A 15,403-nucleotide genomic window follows, 5' to 3' on the forward strand; every position below is an offset into this window, starting at 1 on the left:
CTGCCCTGCCCGCGGGCAGCACTGCCAGCGCGGGGCCGGCTCTGCCGGGTTTGTTTTGCCGCTGTTGGCCGGAGCGGGTCTGGACGCAGCGCCGGGGTCTGGGCTTTGAAGCTCAGTTGCTGCTGCAGGCGTGGAGAAAACAGGAACCTTTGAAGTCTGGTCGGTGCTGAAAACACTTCATTACGCTGCGCTAGTGAATGGCTGATTCTGGGAACTGGAAATTCCTCGGCCGCGATGGGTCCTTCCGACCGGCTCCGCCGAGAGGGCACTTCTGGGGAACGCTCCCTCCTGTCGCTCCTAATTGCCCCTGGAAATACAAACAATTTCTCAACCCAACCTCGCCTTCCCCGGCACAGACCTTGCTTGTTATTGTAGGGTTGCGTGCGAGGACCAGACTCTCCATGTGCTGCTCTGTTGTTGCAGGGCTGCAGCCAGCTCTTTAAATCGAGAAAGGGCTCACAACGCGCCTCGTACATGTGGCTTTTATGTGCTGCTTGGGGAGCTGGAGCTTGAACCCGGCCGGGCTGTTGGCCGGGCGCAGCTGGAGGAGAGAGCTGCCCCCGTGGCTGCCCCCCTCCAAGCTGGCTCAGGAGCCCCAGGACTCGTCTTCAGAGGATCGGCGTGTTCTTAACACCAGCTGCTGAGCGTCGGTTCGACCTGGAGGCAGGACCCTGGTGTAAATCCAAGAGGTTTCGAGCGCCCAGGACGTGCGAGGTTTTGTGGCTGTTTTTTAAAGGTTTTGGCAGGTTTGTGCTTGGCCCTGCAGAGCCTCAGCTCGCCAGCCACGGGCTAGCAGCAGCCCTGCCCGCTGGGGATGGGGGGATGGAGCCGGGCAGCAGGCTGGGGTGTTCCCGAACAAGCGGATTAACTCCGAGCAGCCTGTTTCGGGGCCTTTCGGTACAAGAACTGGATGGTGCTGCTATCTACCGGTGGGAAGCGGCCCTGGCCGGCAGCACCAGCCCTCCCCGCGGCATCTGGGCGGGCGGGTGGCTCCCAGCAGCGACTCTGGATGTGCCAGCCCCAGCTTCCAGACTGGGGCAACCACCGGCGGGGGGCTGGTTGTGCGACTCGTGCGTAGACTAATCCCGTTCTACTAGAAAAACACGTCCGCCGGCCACAGCACACAAACCCCATGGGCAGTGATGGGATTGTTGGGTGCATCTGCCGGCGTGGGGCAGGGGTCGATTCCCTCGGCACCCTGCAGCCAGGGCTCGGGAGCTGCAGCCCCGCACACGGGGGAGGCCCCAGCCCCGGCGCAGCGGCAGCGACCCTTCGGTTAACGGCTCCTGCTCCTCCGCTGCCCTCGAAGCTCCGGGCGAGGACACGCAGCTCCGGCTTCCGCAGCGAGTGACCTGAAGATAAGGAAGCTCCCGAATTCATGGCTTCGCGGGAGCTGTCTCGGTCCCCACAGCTGAAGCTTGTTTCACTGCTGCGTTTCTTTCGCGCTCCAAGAAATCCCCCCAGGTCACACGCATCAAAAACGTTCCGCCCGTCTGTGACGTTCTTGCTTTGATAGGGTTTAGTGAACCAGGCTGGCTCTGCTAAGCCCAGTCTGTGCTTTAAAACAGGGACTCTCCCCTTGCACAGCCCTTCCCACTTAATTTGGATTCAGGAATTCCATCTATTTACACACTTTAGCCACCCTACAGGAATCACTCGCGTTCCGCACAGTACCCCAGTGCTCAGCACCAGTGAAATCTCGCACTGAGCAACCTTGTACTGGGCTCGTTGGGGGCTGAAATCTTCTCTAGATGAGGGCTCTGCTGGCGTTTGGTCAGTTCTGGTCAAACGACAGCGACTGTCAGGGCCATCCAGGAGTCGAGGCTTCTGTCAAATGGCCAAGTAGCCAAAGGCTACTGTCTCAGCCAAGTAATGGCTACCAGCAACACCCCATCCGTGCTACAGAGAGGCAGGAGTGACGCTTGAGCAAGGGGGATTAGTTTATTGCAATATCTGTTCTCATTTACTAATCACCAGTTCAATACACGGCCTGCGCGACCGAGGCAGGGGCGCAGCGGCAGAGCCAAGGACGCGGCCACCGCAGCCGCCTCCCCGGGCTGTTCCTGCCTTGTCAGTAAGAGCCTGGAGTCACATGTTGAAATGCTGGTAACACCTGACCTTGGGAGGGGTGTGCTAAAGGCTGTCTGACCTCTGGGAAAGACATTGTATTCTACTTAGCACCAAGCCTAACTTTAATTTTGCAGTAAGTATAAATACACGTATTTAAAACCCATAATGTAATTTCCAAACATTTACATAGGACAAAGTTAAAAAATTAACAAATGCTAAAAACAGCTTTCCAGCATCCTCCTCTGGAGTCTACCAAAACACCAGCCAACACTGGAGTGTGTGAAGAATCCTTGTGTAAAGTACAGCAAGTCCGAGCGCGCTTGCCGAGCCCGGCGAGGTTTAACCAAGTCTGACACGGGACTTGGGAATGTGCGGGGGTCCCCGGGTCGCTGCCTCACACCACCCAGCAGGACCCTAAAAACACAAGTCTCTGCCTTCTGTGTCTGGCACCTGCTGCAGCTCCTCCCGAGGAGTGTGAGGGCTCAGGCGGGGGAGCTCTCCTCTCCCCTGCTCGGCTCTCGCCCAGCGAATTCCAAAGTCTTTCTGAACAGTTCAGTGCAACCACACCACCAAGGAGAGTGCTGGTCCCCCCTTCGCTGCCGTTGTTCTGCTTGGTGCAAATGTGACGGCGAAACACAACGGCTACACGGGTCGTTCTGCGCACTAGTTATTGGTTAAACCGTGCTAACTAGGGTCAAGAGCTCGAGCTCGTGAAGCTGCGGCGGCAGGACAAGCTGCAAGCCCTGGGTATGTTCCTGCGGAGGATTTCAAACTGCAGAACAGGCTTTACTGGACTCCCAGCCTAGCTCTCTCTGTGCCCAGGCCCGTAATTAAAAGCTGCCTTTCCTTTGTTGAAGAGCACAAACACCAGTTCAGCAACAGCACAGACAGCAGCACCGTTATTAACATATTTACAACAGAAGTTAAACTGGGGGGGGCAGGGGATCCGGTACAAAAGGGGAGCACCAGCCTTAGCCTGGCAGAGGAGAGGGAGCGAGCCCTTCCTGTGTCACACAGCCCCCTGGAGAACCCCTCCTCCCTCACGGGGACGACAGCTCTTCTCTCCCAGCGTCACAGCCCGCCCGGCTTCGGGCTAGATTCCGTTAGCACCCGCCTTGCTGCTCTGAGGGGCTTCCATCGCAGCCTAGGTGTGAAAGAAAGTTGCAGACTTTAGGCCGTACCAACACAAATGCTGCTTGAAATTCAAAACCTCTTTTGAAGGGATCTTCCCATTTACTGTGGGAAGCTGCTCTGCAGAGTAACAGCTAAGAACAAAGTTCTTCAGGGTAAAGGAGCATTCTCCTGTCGATAAAAGTCAGTCTGGACTCCCAAACCTGCCTGAAGTGGGCATCCCAGATGCATAAGCAGCTAAATCAAAATCAAATATTCACAGAATGGAAATGGGCCAAAAAAAAGGCAAGTCACTGTAGAAATATTTTTGCAGATACAAAATGGCACTTAACACTGTGGTGGTCCTGATGGGAGCTGCTCTGTCCTTGGGGTCCACAGCAGATTGTCGAAGAGTGCACGAAAGGACGTACTGGTACCTCCCCCAGTGCTCCGCTACCCTCCCCAACCGCACTGCAGCCTCTGTCACATGTGGTATTTTTCTGTTTAACAGCCCTCAGTGCAGTTCTCGTCCACAATTTTTCCAATCACTCCTTGAACTTAACATTCACAACACCCTGTAGCACAAATCTCCACAGTTTGTAAATTGTCTGAAGAACAATCTCCTTTGGAACGTGTAAGGATTTTGAAAAGCTTACCTCTCGTGGGGGAGGCTTAACCGACACTTCTGAGACTGGCAATTCCTCTGCTGGTTGAGACAGAAATTCTTCATTCTTTAAGGAAAAAGCAGCTTTAAGTGGCAGAACCCTCTCAGAAAACAAAGCTCAGCTAGACCCCGTACAGTCCCTTCTCCTTTCTGAACAAGGCCGCTCCCTGCAACACACGTTTGTGAAAGCTGCACGTCGGCGTTTCCATCGTTTCCCCTACGCAACTTAATTGAGCTATTTGGAAATAATTTCTAGCAGTTGACACAATATTCTCCTTTAATTTCTGTTGCTGCTTTCACCAGCTAGGACTAATCTAAGGAATTTGCTTCAGCCTTATGCCGAGAACCATATTCTCTGACTTTCTTACTCAAGATACTTTGGCTCTTTTTGTCCTGGACAGCTCAGCCCAAGTTCACTAGAGAGCTGCAAACGAGTCACCTGAAACCGGCTCCTCTGAGCTACACGTCCCTGGATTGAAGTCTCTGTATTTATGTGAATAAAGCAGCTTGGGAGCTCAGGGGTGCTCCTCTGCTGGGAGGCAGGAACATGGTATTGAACAACCAGCTGTTTCCAGCAACAGAACAAGATGTGCCACAGCAGATCTCTGAACCCTCTCGCTGTCTCTTACGTCAGAGTGTGCAGCTGGGAGGCTCTGGGGCAAAGCCACGTACACAGCGCGAGAACAGACATCGCCTCTGCGCTCTGTGCCACGGTGTCAAACATCGGCTTTTGTCGAGCTCTGGGAGGTTTGTTCACACCTCCCAAAGGTTACAGCACTGCACACTCATTTTCTGACTTGTAGACTCTGATTTTCTAACCTTTCTTCCCTGTACGACGGGGGCAGGATCCACCAGGGTCTCTTGACCTTCAAGAACGGATGTCACCACTTCAGCAGTTTCACCTGTCTACGGAAGAACACACAGTTCAGCACAGTTAAAACCTCAGTCCACTTGGAGGATCAAAGAACAAGATTCATGTCACGGTGCTTCATTTTCTATAATGCGTAATGGTTAAACTATTAACCTGAAAGTTTTATTCAAACAACTCACCTTATTTTGTGGAACCGGAACAGATTGTGGCTTTATATCTATTAAGTACAAGGCACGGGAAAGCAGGAGCAGAGAAGGTGGAACGTTCTCTTTTAAATGCAGATCCAGCCACTGTTGGAAGAAACCAGGAGGAGAAGTTCTTTCATATTGGCTCTACGTCAGTACTTATTTATATAGTACTCTTTGTCCTTGCAGATCTCAAAGCTGTCTTGAATTTGGCTAATAGTTTTAAGTTACCACAATGAGAAGAAATGGCTTTGAAGAGTTAAGCACATCGTATGGGATATACCCCAGAGAAGAAGCTTCCAGCTACTAGTGAGGTACCAGTGTCACCGCTGACAGAGAGCCAACAGTGACAGCGAAGTGCTCTGACTTACCTACAGCTTATCTCAAACGCAGCACCTACAGCCGTCCCGGTACTCGCTTTGAGTGCTTATAAAAGAGTAGCGTTGGCTCTGCTACAGCTCTTGGCTACTTTAGAAGCTTAAAACATATTCCACCCCCCACACTTCATCTTGCTTCTAACTGGCCCTGATGCTACTTGGTTTTCTCTTTAGCCCAAGACATGATCTGGGTGCTTCATGCCTCAAAGCTCGGCTGTGCAGGTGAGGACCCATCCAGAGACACGTGTGTGAGTTCTTGGTGAACCCGCGCCTGCGGGGTCTGCACCGCAGCCCTCTCCGTCCCGGGAGACCTTCTCCAACAAGACCAGACTGGAGCGCACTTGCCTGCCCGAGCTGCTCCTTTAGCTGCTCCTCCGAGAGACCCAGCGACCGCATTCCTCGGGCTCTGCAGGCACTCTGCAGTTCAGACACGCTTAGACCGTTGACTCCTTCCTTGGCAATCATCTGAAATTAAAAGGAATGTTCCTATCTAGGCCTAGAGTAAGCTGAAACCCTGAGGTACCCGATGAGCTTGAGCCCAGAGAAATGTCTGTTGAGGTAAATGTGCATAAAGTCTTACCAGCACAAAGGTGAGACAGAACTGCCTCTGGCGATAACTCATTCTGTCCTTGAAAGCCGAGAGTCTTCAGCTACAGAGGATGAACAACTTTGATCCTGCTTATTTTCTTTCCCACCCCCCTAAGTCGTGAGACTTTCACTTTTACCTGCGATCCTACAGGTTTGAATGAATGAATCTGACACTTTTACACGAGATCCTACGCTCAGAGGCAGGGGACCCCGAGAACTGCCAGGATTGCAGGCTCTAAAGCAGAACCTGTGGTTAGCTGCACATGTCTTTCAGAACTGGCCACCTCCTACAAGCAAGAAGTTTCCGGTCCTTCATCCGTGTCGTAATAGGATTCTTAACACCATTTCAAATCACAGTTCCTACACCAGCATAAAATGGAGGCCAGCACGGACATCTGGAGGTCTCCAGTCCCACCTCCTCTTCAAAAGAGGGTTAACTTCAAAGTTCCTTTACATTGCTCAGCCTTTTCCATTTATGCATCCAGCCTCTCTAGGGATGCGGATTTCACAACCTCTAGACAACCTGTTCCACCGTTTACCCACTCACTGATTTTAATTTTTTTCTTACCGAGTTGGAATTTCCCTTGCTGCAATTTATGGCCATTACCTGTTGTCCTTTCGCTGCGCACCTGTAAGTCTGGTTCCATTTGCTAAATAACCCCATTAGGCAGTTGAGAACAGCAAGCAGATTCTCCTTTGCCCTTCTCCAGGCTAAATAAACCCAGCCACTTTATAAACTAATACAAACACATGCTTCAGTACGGTTAAATTCTGGTGTTTCCATACATTTATTCCAGAATTGGAACCTCCCTTTTTTACAAGTTAGTATGACTCCAGAATAAAAATATAAGGGTGCTCTAAACAGTGACAGTATCTGCAGCACCACGCTCATTAGGGTTCACCAAAGGCAGCAAGGGTGCAGGAAGATGAACTCTCATTCTGTTTTCTTGTGGCACCTCTCACGGGGAGAATCCAACTCCCACCAATATTAAACTTCACATCTGAGGAGTGTGGGCAGTGACACACACCTTAAGGAAAGCAGGCAGCGATTCAGAGAGCAGAGCCTGCGATTGCGAAAAGCCTCCCTTCCACCAAAGCAGCTACATCTGCCCTATTTTAAACTTACTTCATCATCTGCCTTGATAGTTCTGAGTCTCAGCAGAAGTTGAAAGCGGAGCAGGTTGTTGGTGCCAATGGGCTGCAGCTCGAGCAATTTGCAAAGAGCCACCAACTGCGGCCGTTCCAAGTGTTCCAGGGTCAGCTCATCCTCAAAGAGCTTGGAGAAGCGTATGATCTCCTGGGTACTGGGCTGGTGGCCGGTGTGACGGATCTAAAGAGAGCAGAGGCATCAGGGCCGAAAGCCAGACCTAGAGAGAATCGCAGACCGTGAATCCTCTTCCCCCTCTAAGGAAGAAGCCCTTCCTGTCTTCACACTGGTGTTCCCGTCTCTCGATGGAAACAACGACATAGTTAAAAGGCCAAAGCGAAACGGTGTTTTTGAGCGGCCACTTACAGGATTTCACAGGGTGAAACTTTCGCTGTTGTTCCAGTCTGTACAGAGAGCTGCGACAGAGGCAGCGCCAGGAGGGCGGCCCGCTGACCCCTCCCGGCAGGACGGCTCTGCGCCCCCCAACCTCTCTGCAATCTCTGCCCAAATCCCACATTCTCTGCCCAAACCAGCAGCACTAAAGCTGGTGTAAGCACCGTAGCTGCTGTCCCCAGCACAGCCGTTGTACCTGGTGCACATACGAGGAGAATTGTTTTCCTTGTCCTGTATCTGCTTTGTTCCTTTTGGCCATCTCTGCAATGGTCTCCCGCAGGAACTTTGCTAACTCCAGCTTTGCATTTAATTTCTTCTTCTGCTTTTCTTCCTTCATTCAGGAAATAAAACATAATTAGAAATTGCACGTGAAAATCAGAAGGGAGGGGATTCTGGGAAAGAAATGAAATAAGTCTTCAGTACTGAAAGCAAATAAGCTTTGGTTGCCATAGAAAAGGAAATTGCTGTGCCCTTTCCTACTGATCACTGTTTACACTACAATCTTCAAATTCTGCTGTCCTGTACAGGGATGAACTGGGAATGTCTGGCCTAGACATGTGTGTGAGGCTGATACTCATTTCCAGCAGCAGGCAGGAAGCTCTCTGTGCAGCTGTACAGGCGTTCTAACGAGCTGGAGCAGGCTACATCTTCAGAAAGGACACAAACCTTTTTTGACTCCGTCTCAAACGTCGAGGGCAGCATTTCAGGGAAGAGTTTCAAGAATACAGGTAAGAGAAATTCCATGAAGGGGACGATGACAAACACCAGGAAGGGAACCAGCCGGAAGAGATCTGCGCAAGTTCTCAGCAACTGTACAGAGAAGAGCACAGCGGAAATTATTGGTCAACCTGACACAAAAGAAAGTATTCCAAAGAAGTGTGGAAACTGAGTAGCTAAACTTCTTTCATTATAATGAGCCTCTTAATGCATCATTTTAGCAAAGCATTCGCATGTCTGGCACTTACCCTTCGCCTCTCCCTCCTAGTGAGGACCTGACCATGCAAGAGCCTCCACACCATCCTGGCAGCCACCTTAGTGTCGATCCAGAGCAAGTGGAATCCATTGTAATAATGTTTCAGTTCATCCACAACTTTTTGGCGTAAAGACTTTTTTCCCACGGGAGTCTCTACGACTTGTTTTGTTGGTGTTTTCGCAGGCTTGGTACCCTGGTTTGCAGCACTCCGGTGGGGGGGAGGTTCATCCCGCAGCTCCTGACACAGGCGGGCGGACGTGTGAAACCTTTGCACAACTTCAGCCGGGGAGTGAGGTCGGTTCTCAGAGTTTCTTACGTGAGTCCAGTTCAAATGAGAATCCACTAGGTGGACAAAAGCAACTGTTGGAGTGTATGGAGAACCGGAGTGCGCGAGGAGATGGGAGCCTCTGAAACTGGAGAGGGATTTAAGCAAGTAATAGTGCATTGTGGTAAGGTACCTGGGTGTGACACACAAATCAGTGCTCTTCATGCCAAACTGATCTTGTGGCTGCGTCAGTATGAGACTCTGATCCTCCAGCAACGGATAAAATATTGAGAATCTGTCCCATGCTAACAACTTTCCTCTTGGGGGACCATAACCCAAGACTTCAGACTGCCTCTGGGAAGCCCTTCTACCAATTGTATTGGCTAAAATTTGCCAGTTGCAGACAAAGAAAAACCAAATCTTGGTCTCCTCTCACCAAGTGCTTAGGACAGGGTTCTCTGCCCCCTCCCTCCCCTGGCAGCCTCAGCTGGAAAAGACGGGCTGCGCACTGCAGAGCGCCAAGCGGTGAGGCAGCTCACTCTCTTTTTATAAAAAACCTCGCAGGCTGCTGTGCGTGAAAACTGCCAAAATCCCTTAGTTCTAGACAAATCAAACTTTGTACTTCTCATGCTTAGCCAGGTAATCTTTTGCAGAAGTACTCGAGTTTAAAGCGTTGATATTACAGTGAACGTCTGTGCTGGAAACATCCCAACAGCCCCGGTTACTGTAAATAACCGGCTACAGAAAAGCGTTATCAGCCGGGACCTCCCCGCTCCCTTCGCTGCGATCCCCCCCCGCCCGCAGGGCACAGAGACTCGCGGCACGGAGCGCCCGGGAAGATCCCCCCGAGTCTCACCTGGCCCTGGCCGCGGCCAGGAGCGCGTTCCAGCCGCAGGCGGCCATGCTGCCGCGGAGCCACCGCCTCGGGCGGGGCGCGGGCAGCGCCGGGCCGCTCCTCTCCAGCGGCGAAGGCGAGCGGCCGGGGAGCGCTGCGGCCCTCGGGGCGGCGGGGCCGGGCCCTCCCGGGGCCCGCCGGGCCTCTGGCGCATCACCTTCCCGGCCGTGCCGCTGCGGCGGCTGCGAGGGGAGCCGTGAGCGGGGGCTGCGGGGGACAGGGCCCGCCCGCCGCGCCGGGGCCAGCGCCTGGGGACCCCCCCCCGTCCCCCACGTCCCCCCCGGGCGGGACAAGCCCCGGCGCCCCGGTCCCTCCCCACCCCCCGGCTGGGCCGGCCCAGCCCCGCTGCCCCTCCCCGGTCCCGGTCCCGAGCCCCCCGCCCCGCCGGCCCCGCTCACCGCCGGCCCCGGCCCCGGCCCCGGTCCCGGTCCCGGTCCCAGTCCCGGTCCCAGTCCCGGTCCTCCCGGGCTGTCCCATCACGCCCTGCCCGCGGCGCTCTAGCACAGCGAGCGGCACTCTATGATTCCCTCTCCGTCACGCCATCGAGCTGCGTCACGGGCCCTTCGGCGAGAGCCAATCAGAAGGCAGGACCGCGGCCCTGCCGGAGGCCACCCAATGGGAGCGGGGCAGGGCGGGGCTTGACCCGAGGTGCCCTCAGAAAGAGCCGCTCATTGGCCGCGAGGGCGGCGGCAACGTCAGAGGGGGCGGGCCTTGAGGGGTGATGTCACGAGCTGGTACGTGACGCCATCGCGGGGTCGTGGGGCCGCGCGTGACGTAAGGGAGGGTGAGAAGGGGCCGGCCCGGGGTCGGCCTGGGGAGGCGGGAGCCTTGACAGCGGCTGGGGTAGCCTCTGGGACTGAGGTGAGGCCTATGGCGAGGCCTATGACGAGGCCTGAGGCCTGCGGCCGGTGCACACACAGGCCTCGGGGTGGCGGGGGCTGGGCCCCTCCTGTTCCCACGCTGCACATGACTTGTCATTAGCTTTGCCAGGATCGGCAGCGCCCCTGCCCGAACAGCGAGGCCAGAGGAGCTCGGCTGGGGGCGTATCTTCACCTTGTGCCTTTTTGTTGTTATTTATGTAGCACCTGGAGAGCAGGAGAGAAACCAGGAACCATGCGCAGGGTCGGGCTCCTGGCTGGAAGGGACTCTCGGGTTCTGCTCCGTGTGCCTGCTGCCACCCGCAAAGCCTTGGCTCGAGTCCTAGCCAAAGGTAGGAGAGCTTGTTAAGCAGTCAACTCACACGCTAAAATTGTTTCATTGGCGGCCATGTCGGATGTTTCCTGGTGCATTCACAGGGTTTTCAAAAGGGAAAACACCATCGGTGGCTCAGCAGCTCGCAACAGCTAACCATGCTATCCATCAAAATGTCAATATCCCTTTATTTTTTTGCGTGGAACAAAAATTTGCTTTTATGTGAAAGGTTCCTGTTTAAGTGATTGCAGTTTGTATCTATATATAGAGCAGAACTATTCTGAGCAGCTGTGTGTACGACGGGGCATGTAAGAGTAGAGCCTCCTTTTGTGTGTTATTGCCTGAGAACAGCTTCGCTTGGAATTAGGTGTCAGAAGGAAGTTTCAAGCCCTGACGTGTTTGAGACAAATCCTGTGGGTCTGCAGATCTGATGAAACATGCAGGCAGCTGGAGAGACGTTCTTGATAGGTGATGGGAGACTTGGTCTCTCAAAATGTCTTCTGTGTTTGAGAGACTAGCGGGGAAAAACATTTTGTTGCCCACAATGAAAAAGGTTTGTAACTCTTTGGCAGCTTTGCTAATGGGTGCCTAAACAGATGAACGATATTCAAAAAAGTAGAAAATAAAATTGGGAAAGATGGGTAAGAAATGGGACAGAAAGCTCCCGAGGTCTGCCACCACAGCTCTCGGCACGTTGCTGTGTTTTCCATTGGTTGGAAAACATGTTTCCCGTAAAGGGCTGGTCTCCAAGTCCTTTAAATTCTGAAAAAAACTCCACCCCACCATTAATCCAAATACTTCTTTACTGTCAAAGACATCTCTGCATTGTTAATGCAGACCATGTAAGAGTACAATTTAGTTCCTGTGTGCTTTATTCTGCCAGAGTTGGTTCTGCTAAACCACGTCCCCGGGGATTGCAGAAGAGGGTTTTGTTTTGGTGGGTTTTTTTTCCCTTGGGAGAGGCTGTTGCTTGAGGAAGTGAGAGAATTGGAAATTAAAACTAGATGAGTAGGCAAACACAAACTCCCGTCCTCTGAACCCAGCTCAAGAAGGTGTCCTTTGTTCGTCGTGCTAGAGTGGGAGATCTGTGTTACTGTACCGGCGCTCTGGCTCTCAAGAACTTGGAGACACTGATTTTGTCTCCTCAGGGATGTGTTTCAGTGTGAATTCGTGAGGTGGCTTCTGAGGCAATGCCGACTGGAATCTGTTGGATGTGCTCATTGACCTTCTAGTTTTCACGTTGTTCAAAACTGTGATTTAAACACGTTTAGATTATGTCTTCAAGAGTTTTTCCTGCATGGACGAGGGCCAGATGCTCCTGTTCTGAAGGAGGCTGGTTCATGGATGCTCCCTCGCTGTGCCAAGCGCTGGGCCTTTAGGAAGGTCCCTGAAGCGGTGAGGGGTCAGAGCCCTCCACACCGCCCGCTGAAAGCCCTGCCAGGGAGCCGCAGCTTCTGCGCTGCTGTTGAGAGCCCCCTTACCAAAGCCACCCCTTCCTTTTGGGAATGGTGCCGGGCACAGCTCGTTTGTCCGGGAACAGGCGTCAGTCCTGAGCTGTTCTGAAACAGGCAGTGCGCGTCGGGGCACGGCGTCTGGAAGCAGTTAGCCTGCTGCGCTTAAAGGGGAGCGTTCTTCAGGGAGAACACGCCACCTCTTTGATTGTTCGAGAGTATTGTTTTCTCTAACGCACGTCTTCGGGGTTATTGTAGAGCGCTCAAGTGTGCGGCGTGTCCGGAATGCCGGGGTCTGTTCCTGATGGAGCTGCGGTCGCTCGCTGGCTCGAACCGCGTGCGACGATCTCCTGGAGCTGGAAGTGTGGAGGCTGGCGGGGAGGGCCCAGCACAGACGGGCTTGTTCGGGGGGCTGGGGACAAGCACCCCCAGGTTCCTCAGTGCGGGCTGATCCTGGTAAGGGTCGCAAATCGCCTTGGTCGTATCTTGCAGTCCCCGCGCAGGGCAAGCGGGACGGGGTGTTGTTTCCCTTACTCCGCGTTCTGTGCTGGCCACGGCACAGCTCATCCAGCCTCCCTCAGGGGCTGAGGGGGGTGAAGCTGCTGTCGTGGTGCTTCCCGCGTCTGCGCTTGGCTCTCGCGCTGCCTGCGGATTCCCAACCAACGGATCGTTTACAGTAAAAACGATCAGGAGCGGGAAAAAGTATTGCAAAAGAAAACTGAACAAGAGAGAAATGGAGGAAAAAACTAATTCCTGTCAGAACATTCATTAGTTGTCAGAAGAAATCAGAAAGAAATACATCCCCGTGCCTTGGCTGCTTCGGCTGCAGGAACATCAGGACCCGCCATATATTAACCTTAATATTAAGCATTAGGATTTACAGAAGGGAGGAGAAGGGAGAGAGAAAGCCTTTTCTAGGTCACCTCCATTTTTGGTGCCTTATTGTGTTTAAGGAGGAGGAGAATTGCTTTTTAAAGTCCCTTTATTACAGCAACTCCCGCCCCTCCCCAGACAAGATGAACGCCTCCTGGCTGCGGGCTCCGAGCTCGGCGTGTCAGTGCGGGAGCATCGCTGCGGGACTCGCACAGCCCGGGTCTCCTCCGCTTCCCCTTTCATGTTGGGTCATGTCTCTCTTCCTGCCTAATTCTTCTTGGTTTATTTTCTGACTTTTTTTTTTTTTTTTTCTGGTAACAGGCATCATCTGATCTTCCCATCTTGTTTACTTTCCATTCTCTTGTGCTTTTCTTGCTTTCCATTTTCGTTTTTTTCTCTTGCATGTTAATGCTTTTGCTGCAGGAAAGATTGATTGTGTGCACTTCAGTTGTGTTTTCTTCCACAAAAAGAAAGACTTGAGGGTTGTGGAGGAGGGGAATTAATTGCAAACATCTCAATGCACAATTTTTCAGCCAAAATAGGATTAGAAACTACTGAGGATGACAGCATTTTCTTTCGCGATCCAACCCAGACGCCAAACCTCAGCAGATAGACCTCGACTCCGCAAGGCACGTTGCCATCTCTCTGGCAGAACCAGGGTTGCCCCCCAGCCCTCGTGCCGCCTGGCCATCGTTTGCCCGTTTCCTAACCGCAGCTTTGGGGCAGTTCCCGCTGCGCGGGGGCTCGGCGACGCCTCGGCGCACACCGGGCTTCTCCATGCCCGGCGCTCGGTGCCCGCCGGCCTCCGCGTTGCTCAAGGCGCCGTTGCGCCCGTGAGCGGGAACGCGCCGGTGGAGCCGCCGTCCTCTCGCCGCGGCGGGTCTGTGCTGCGCGTGGCGCTGGCCGGGGCTGGGCCTCGGCGGCTTCTGGAAGATGCCGGCGCGGCGGGGTGTGCGCAGCGCCCCGTCCCCGCGGCGCCAGGACCCGCACCGCGGGGTTCGTTGTGCCGCGGCCGCGCCGTGCGCCCCACGGGGCGTCGAACGGTCCCGGCCCGGGCCCTCAGAGCGGGGGGCGGCGGCGCTGCCCGCCCGCCCGCCTCAGCGCCCCGGGCCCGCCCGCGGGACTACATCCCCCATGGTGCCTTGCGGCGGGCGCCGCCCCGGCGGCCAATGGGGCGCGGGGAGGGGCGGGGCGGCGCCTGCGCAGTGCGCGGCGGCGGCGGCGGCGGGGGGGCGGAGGCGGAGGGCGCGCAAGCGGGGCCGGGACCCGGGCAGAGCGGCACGGAGCGCCGCCTTCCCCCGCCGCCAGCGGTCGCCCGCGCCCGCCCGCGCCCCGCCGAGCGCCTCCCCTTGGCCGCACCGGCCGGGAGCGGGCGGTGGGGGGGCGGGCGGCCTCCCGGGGCGGAGCCCGGCGCCAGCGGCGGGGGCGCGGAAATCGAGGCCGGGGCTCCGTCGCGGCCTGCTGCTGCGGGAGGAGGCGGGGAGGCCCGCCGCTGCCGCCGCCGCCGCCCCCGCCGCCGGCCTTTGTCTCCGCTGGGCTGGGTGGACGCGGCGGGGGCAGTTAGAATGGAACAGACTGAAGGTGAGGGCAGCGGGCGGCCGCGCTGGCGGGGGCGGCCGCGGCGGCGCCGGCCCGCCCGGGCTTAAAGGGGCCGCGGCCGCCATGTTTGCTGCCGGCGCTGCGGCGGCGGCGCGGTCCCCGGGGCCGCCCCCGCGGAGGGTGGGCGGTGGGCCCCGGGCTGTCCCGGGCCGAGGCGACCCCGCGGGCAGGACCGGGCCGGGCGGCGCGGCGGCGACCCGGCCTCTCCGTGACGCGCCGGGCCGGGGCGGGCAGGGCTCCGCGCCGCGGGACCCGCTCGCTTGTCCCGCCCGGCTGCGTTCGGGCAGGCGGCGGCCCCGGGGCCTCCCGGCCGCGGGCGGTTCCGCGGCAGGTAGCTGGGGCGCCCGGGGGGCGGGGCGGGGCGGGGGGAGCCGGTCTCGGCGAGCCCCAGACCTTCTGGTGGGGAGAAACTTGGGGTCGGAGCCTGCACCGCGCTCCCCTGAAGCGATGCAAAGCCGCCTTTGTGCGAGCCGCGTACTTGTCAACTTCTCCGAGAAAAAGGTTCTCGTCGCATGCTCTTAAGAACTGCATATAAGGATTTGTTGTTTCATGGCTCTTTTTTTTTTTTTTTTTTTTTTTTTGCGGTACTGTTGCATTCTACTCTACTTTGTTCTGTGTCTCTGCTTGCTTTTGACTGTCAACACTCAGCAATTTTAATACAGGTTTAAGATTTTCAGTTTGTGGTTAAAAAAATCGTAACGATACCATAGTTCTGTATATACCAACCAACGCAAAAGGCAATGTGAAGCAG

At 55.4% G+C, this 15,403-nt stretch overlaps 2 protein-coding genes across 9 annotated transcripts in view; one reads left to right on the top strand and one right to left on the bottom strand.

Annotated features, from left to right (window-relative positions):
- Positions 1–160: 160 nt before the first annotated feature.
- On the bottom strand, positions 161–9,948 carry LETM2 (leucine zipper and EF-hand containing transmembrane protein 2). Of its 2 annotated transcripts, XM_074852109.1 has the most exons (11): positions 9,937–9,948; positions 9,500–9,720; positions 8,371–8,791; positions 8,072–8,215; positions 7,602–7,736; positions 6,992–7,195; positions 5,623–5,742; positions 4,895–5,005; positions 4,664–4,750; positions 3,837–3,911; positions 161–307 (listed from the first exon to the last, which is right to left on the bottom strand). In XM_074852109.1, the coding sequence occupies exons 2-11, from the start codon at positions 9,544–9,546 to the stop codon at positions 191–193; spliced, it is 1,461 nt and encodes a 486-aa protein (XP_074708210.1). In that variant the 5' UTR covers positions 9,547–9,720; positions 9,937–9,948; the 3' UTR covers positions 161–190. The 2 variants fall into 2 exon arrangements, with proteins under 2 accessions (XP_074708210.1, XP_074708209.1); XM_074852108.1 differs by lacking the exons at positions 161–307; positions 9,937–9,948 and adding an exon at positions 1,917–3,214 and having other exon boundaries at positions 9,500–9,767.
- A 286-nt stretch (positions 9,949–10,234) lies between these two features.
- Positions 10,235–15,403, top strand: part of NSD3 (nuclear receptor binding SET domain protein 3) — a 50,319-nt gene continuing 45,150 nt past the window's right edge. For 2 of the 7 annotated variants that reach the window (XM_074852333.1, XM_074852337.1), the window contains exons 1-2: positions 10,235–10,272; positions 10,621–10,748. The gene's annotated coding sequence lies outside the window, so the exon portion shown is untranslated. Of the gene's footprint in view, positions 10,273–10,620; positions 10,749–14,360; positions 14,635–15,403 lie in introns of those variants that run through there. The other 5 variants (XM_074852335.1, XM_074852336.1, XM_074852332.1 and 2 more) reach the window with 4 other exon arrangements.

This window comes from Strix uralensis, chromosome 28 (genome assembly GCF_047716275.1).
Source record: "Strix uralensis isolate ZFMK-TIS-50842 chromosome 28, bStrUra1, whole genome shotgun sequence".
Lineage (NCBI taxonomy): Eukaryota > Metazoa > Chordata > Aves > Strigiformes > Strigidae > Strix > Strix uralensis.

Excerpts from the sequence above, each read along its gene's own strand:
- LETM2 (XM_074852109.1), bottom strand. The coding sequence starts at position 9,546 with ATGGCCGCCTGCGGCTGGAACGCGCTCCTGGCCGCGGCCAGGGCCAG. Across the intron at positions 5,743-6,991 it reads CTATCAAGGCAGATGATGAA|ATGATTGCCAAGGAAGGAGT; the intron begins GTAAGTTTAAAA and ends TTTTAATTTCAG. Across the intron at positions 3,912-4,663 it reads CCGTCGTACAGGGAAGAAAG|AATGAAGAATTTCTGTCTCA; the intron begins GTTAGAAAATCA and ends TTTTCCTTAAAG.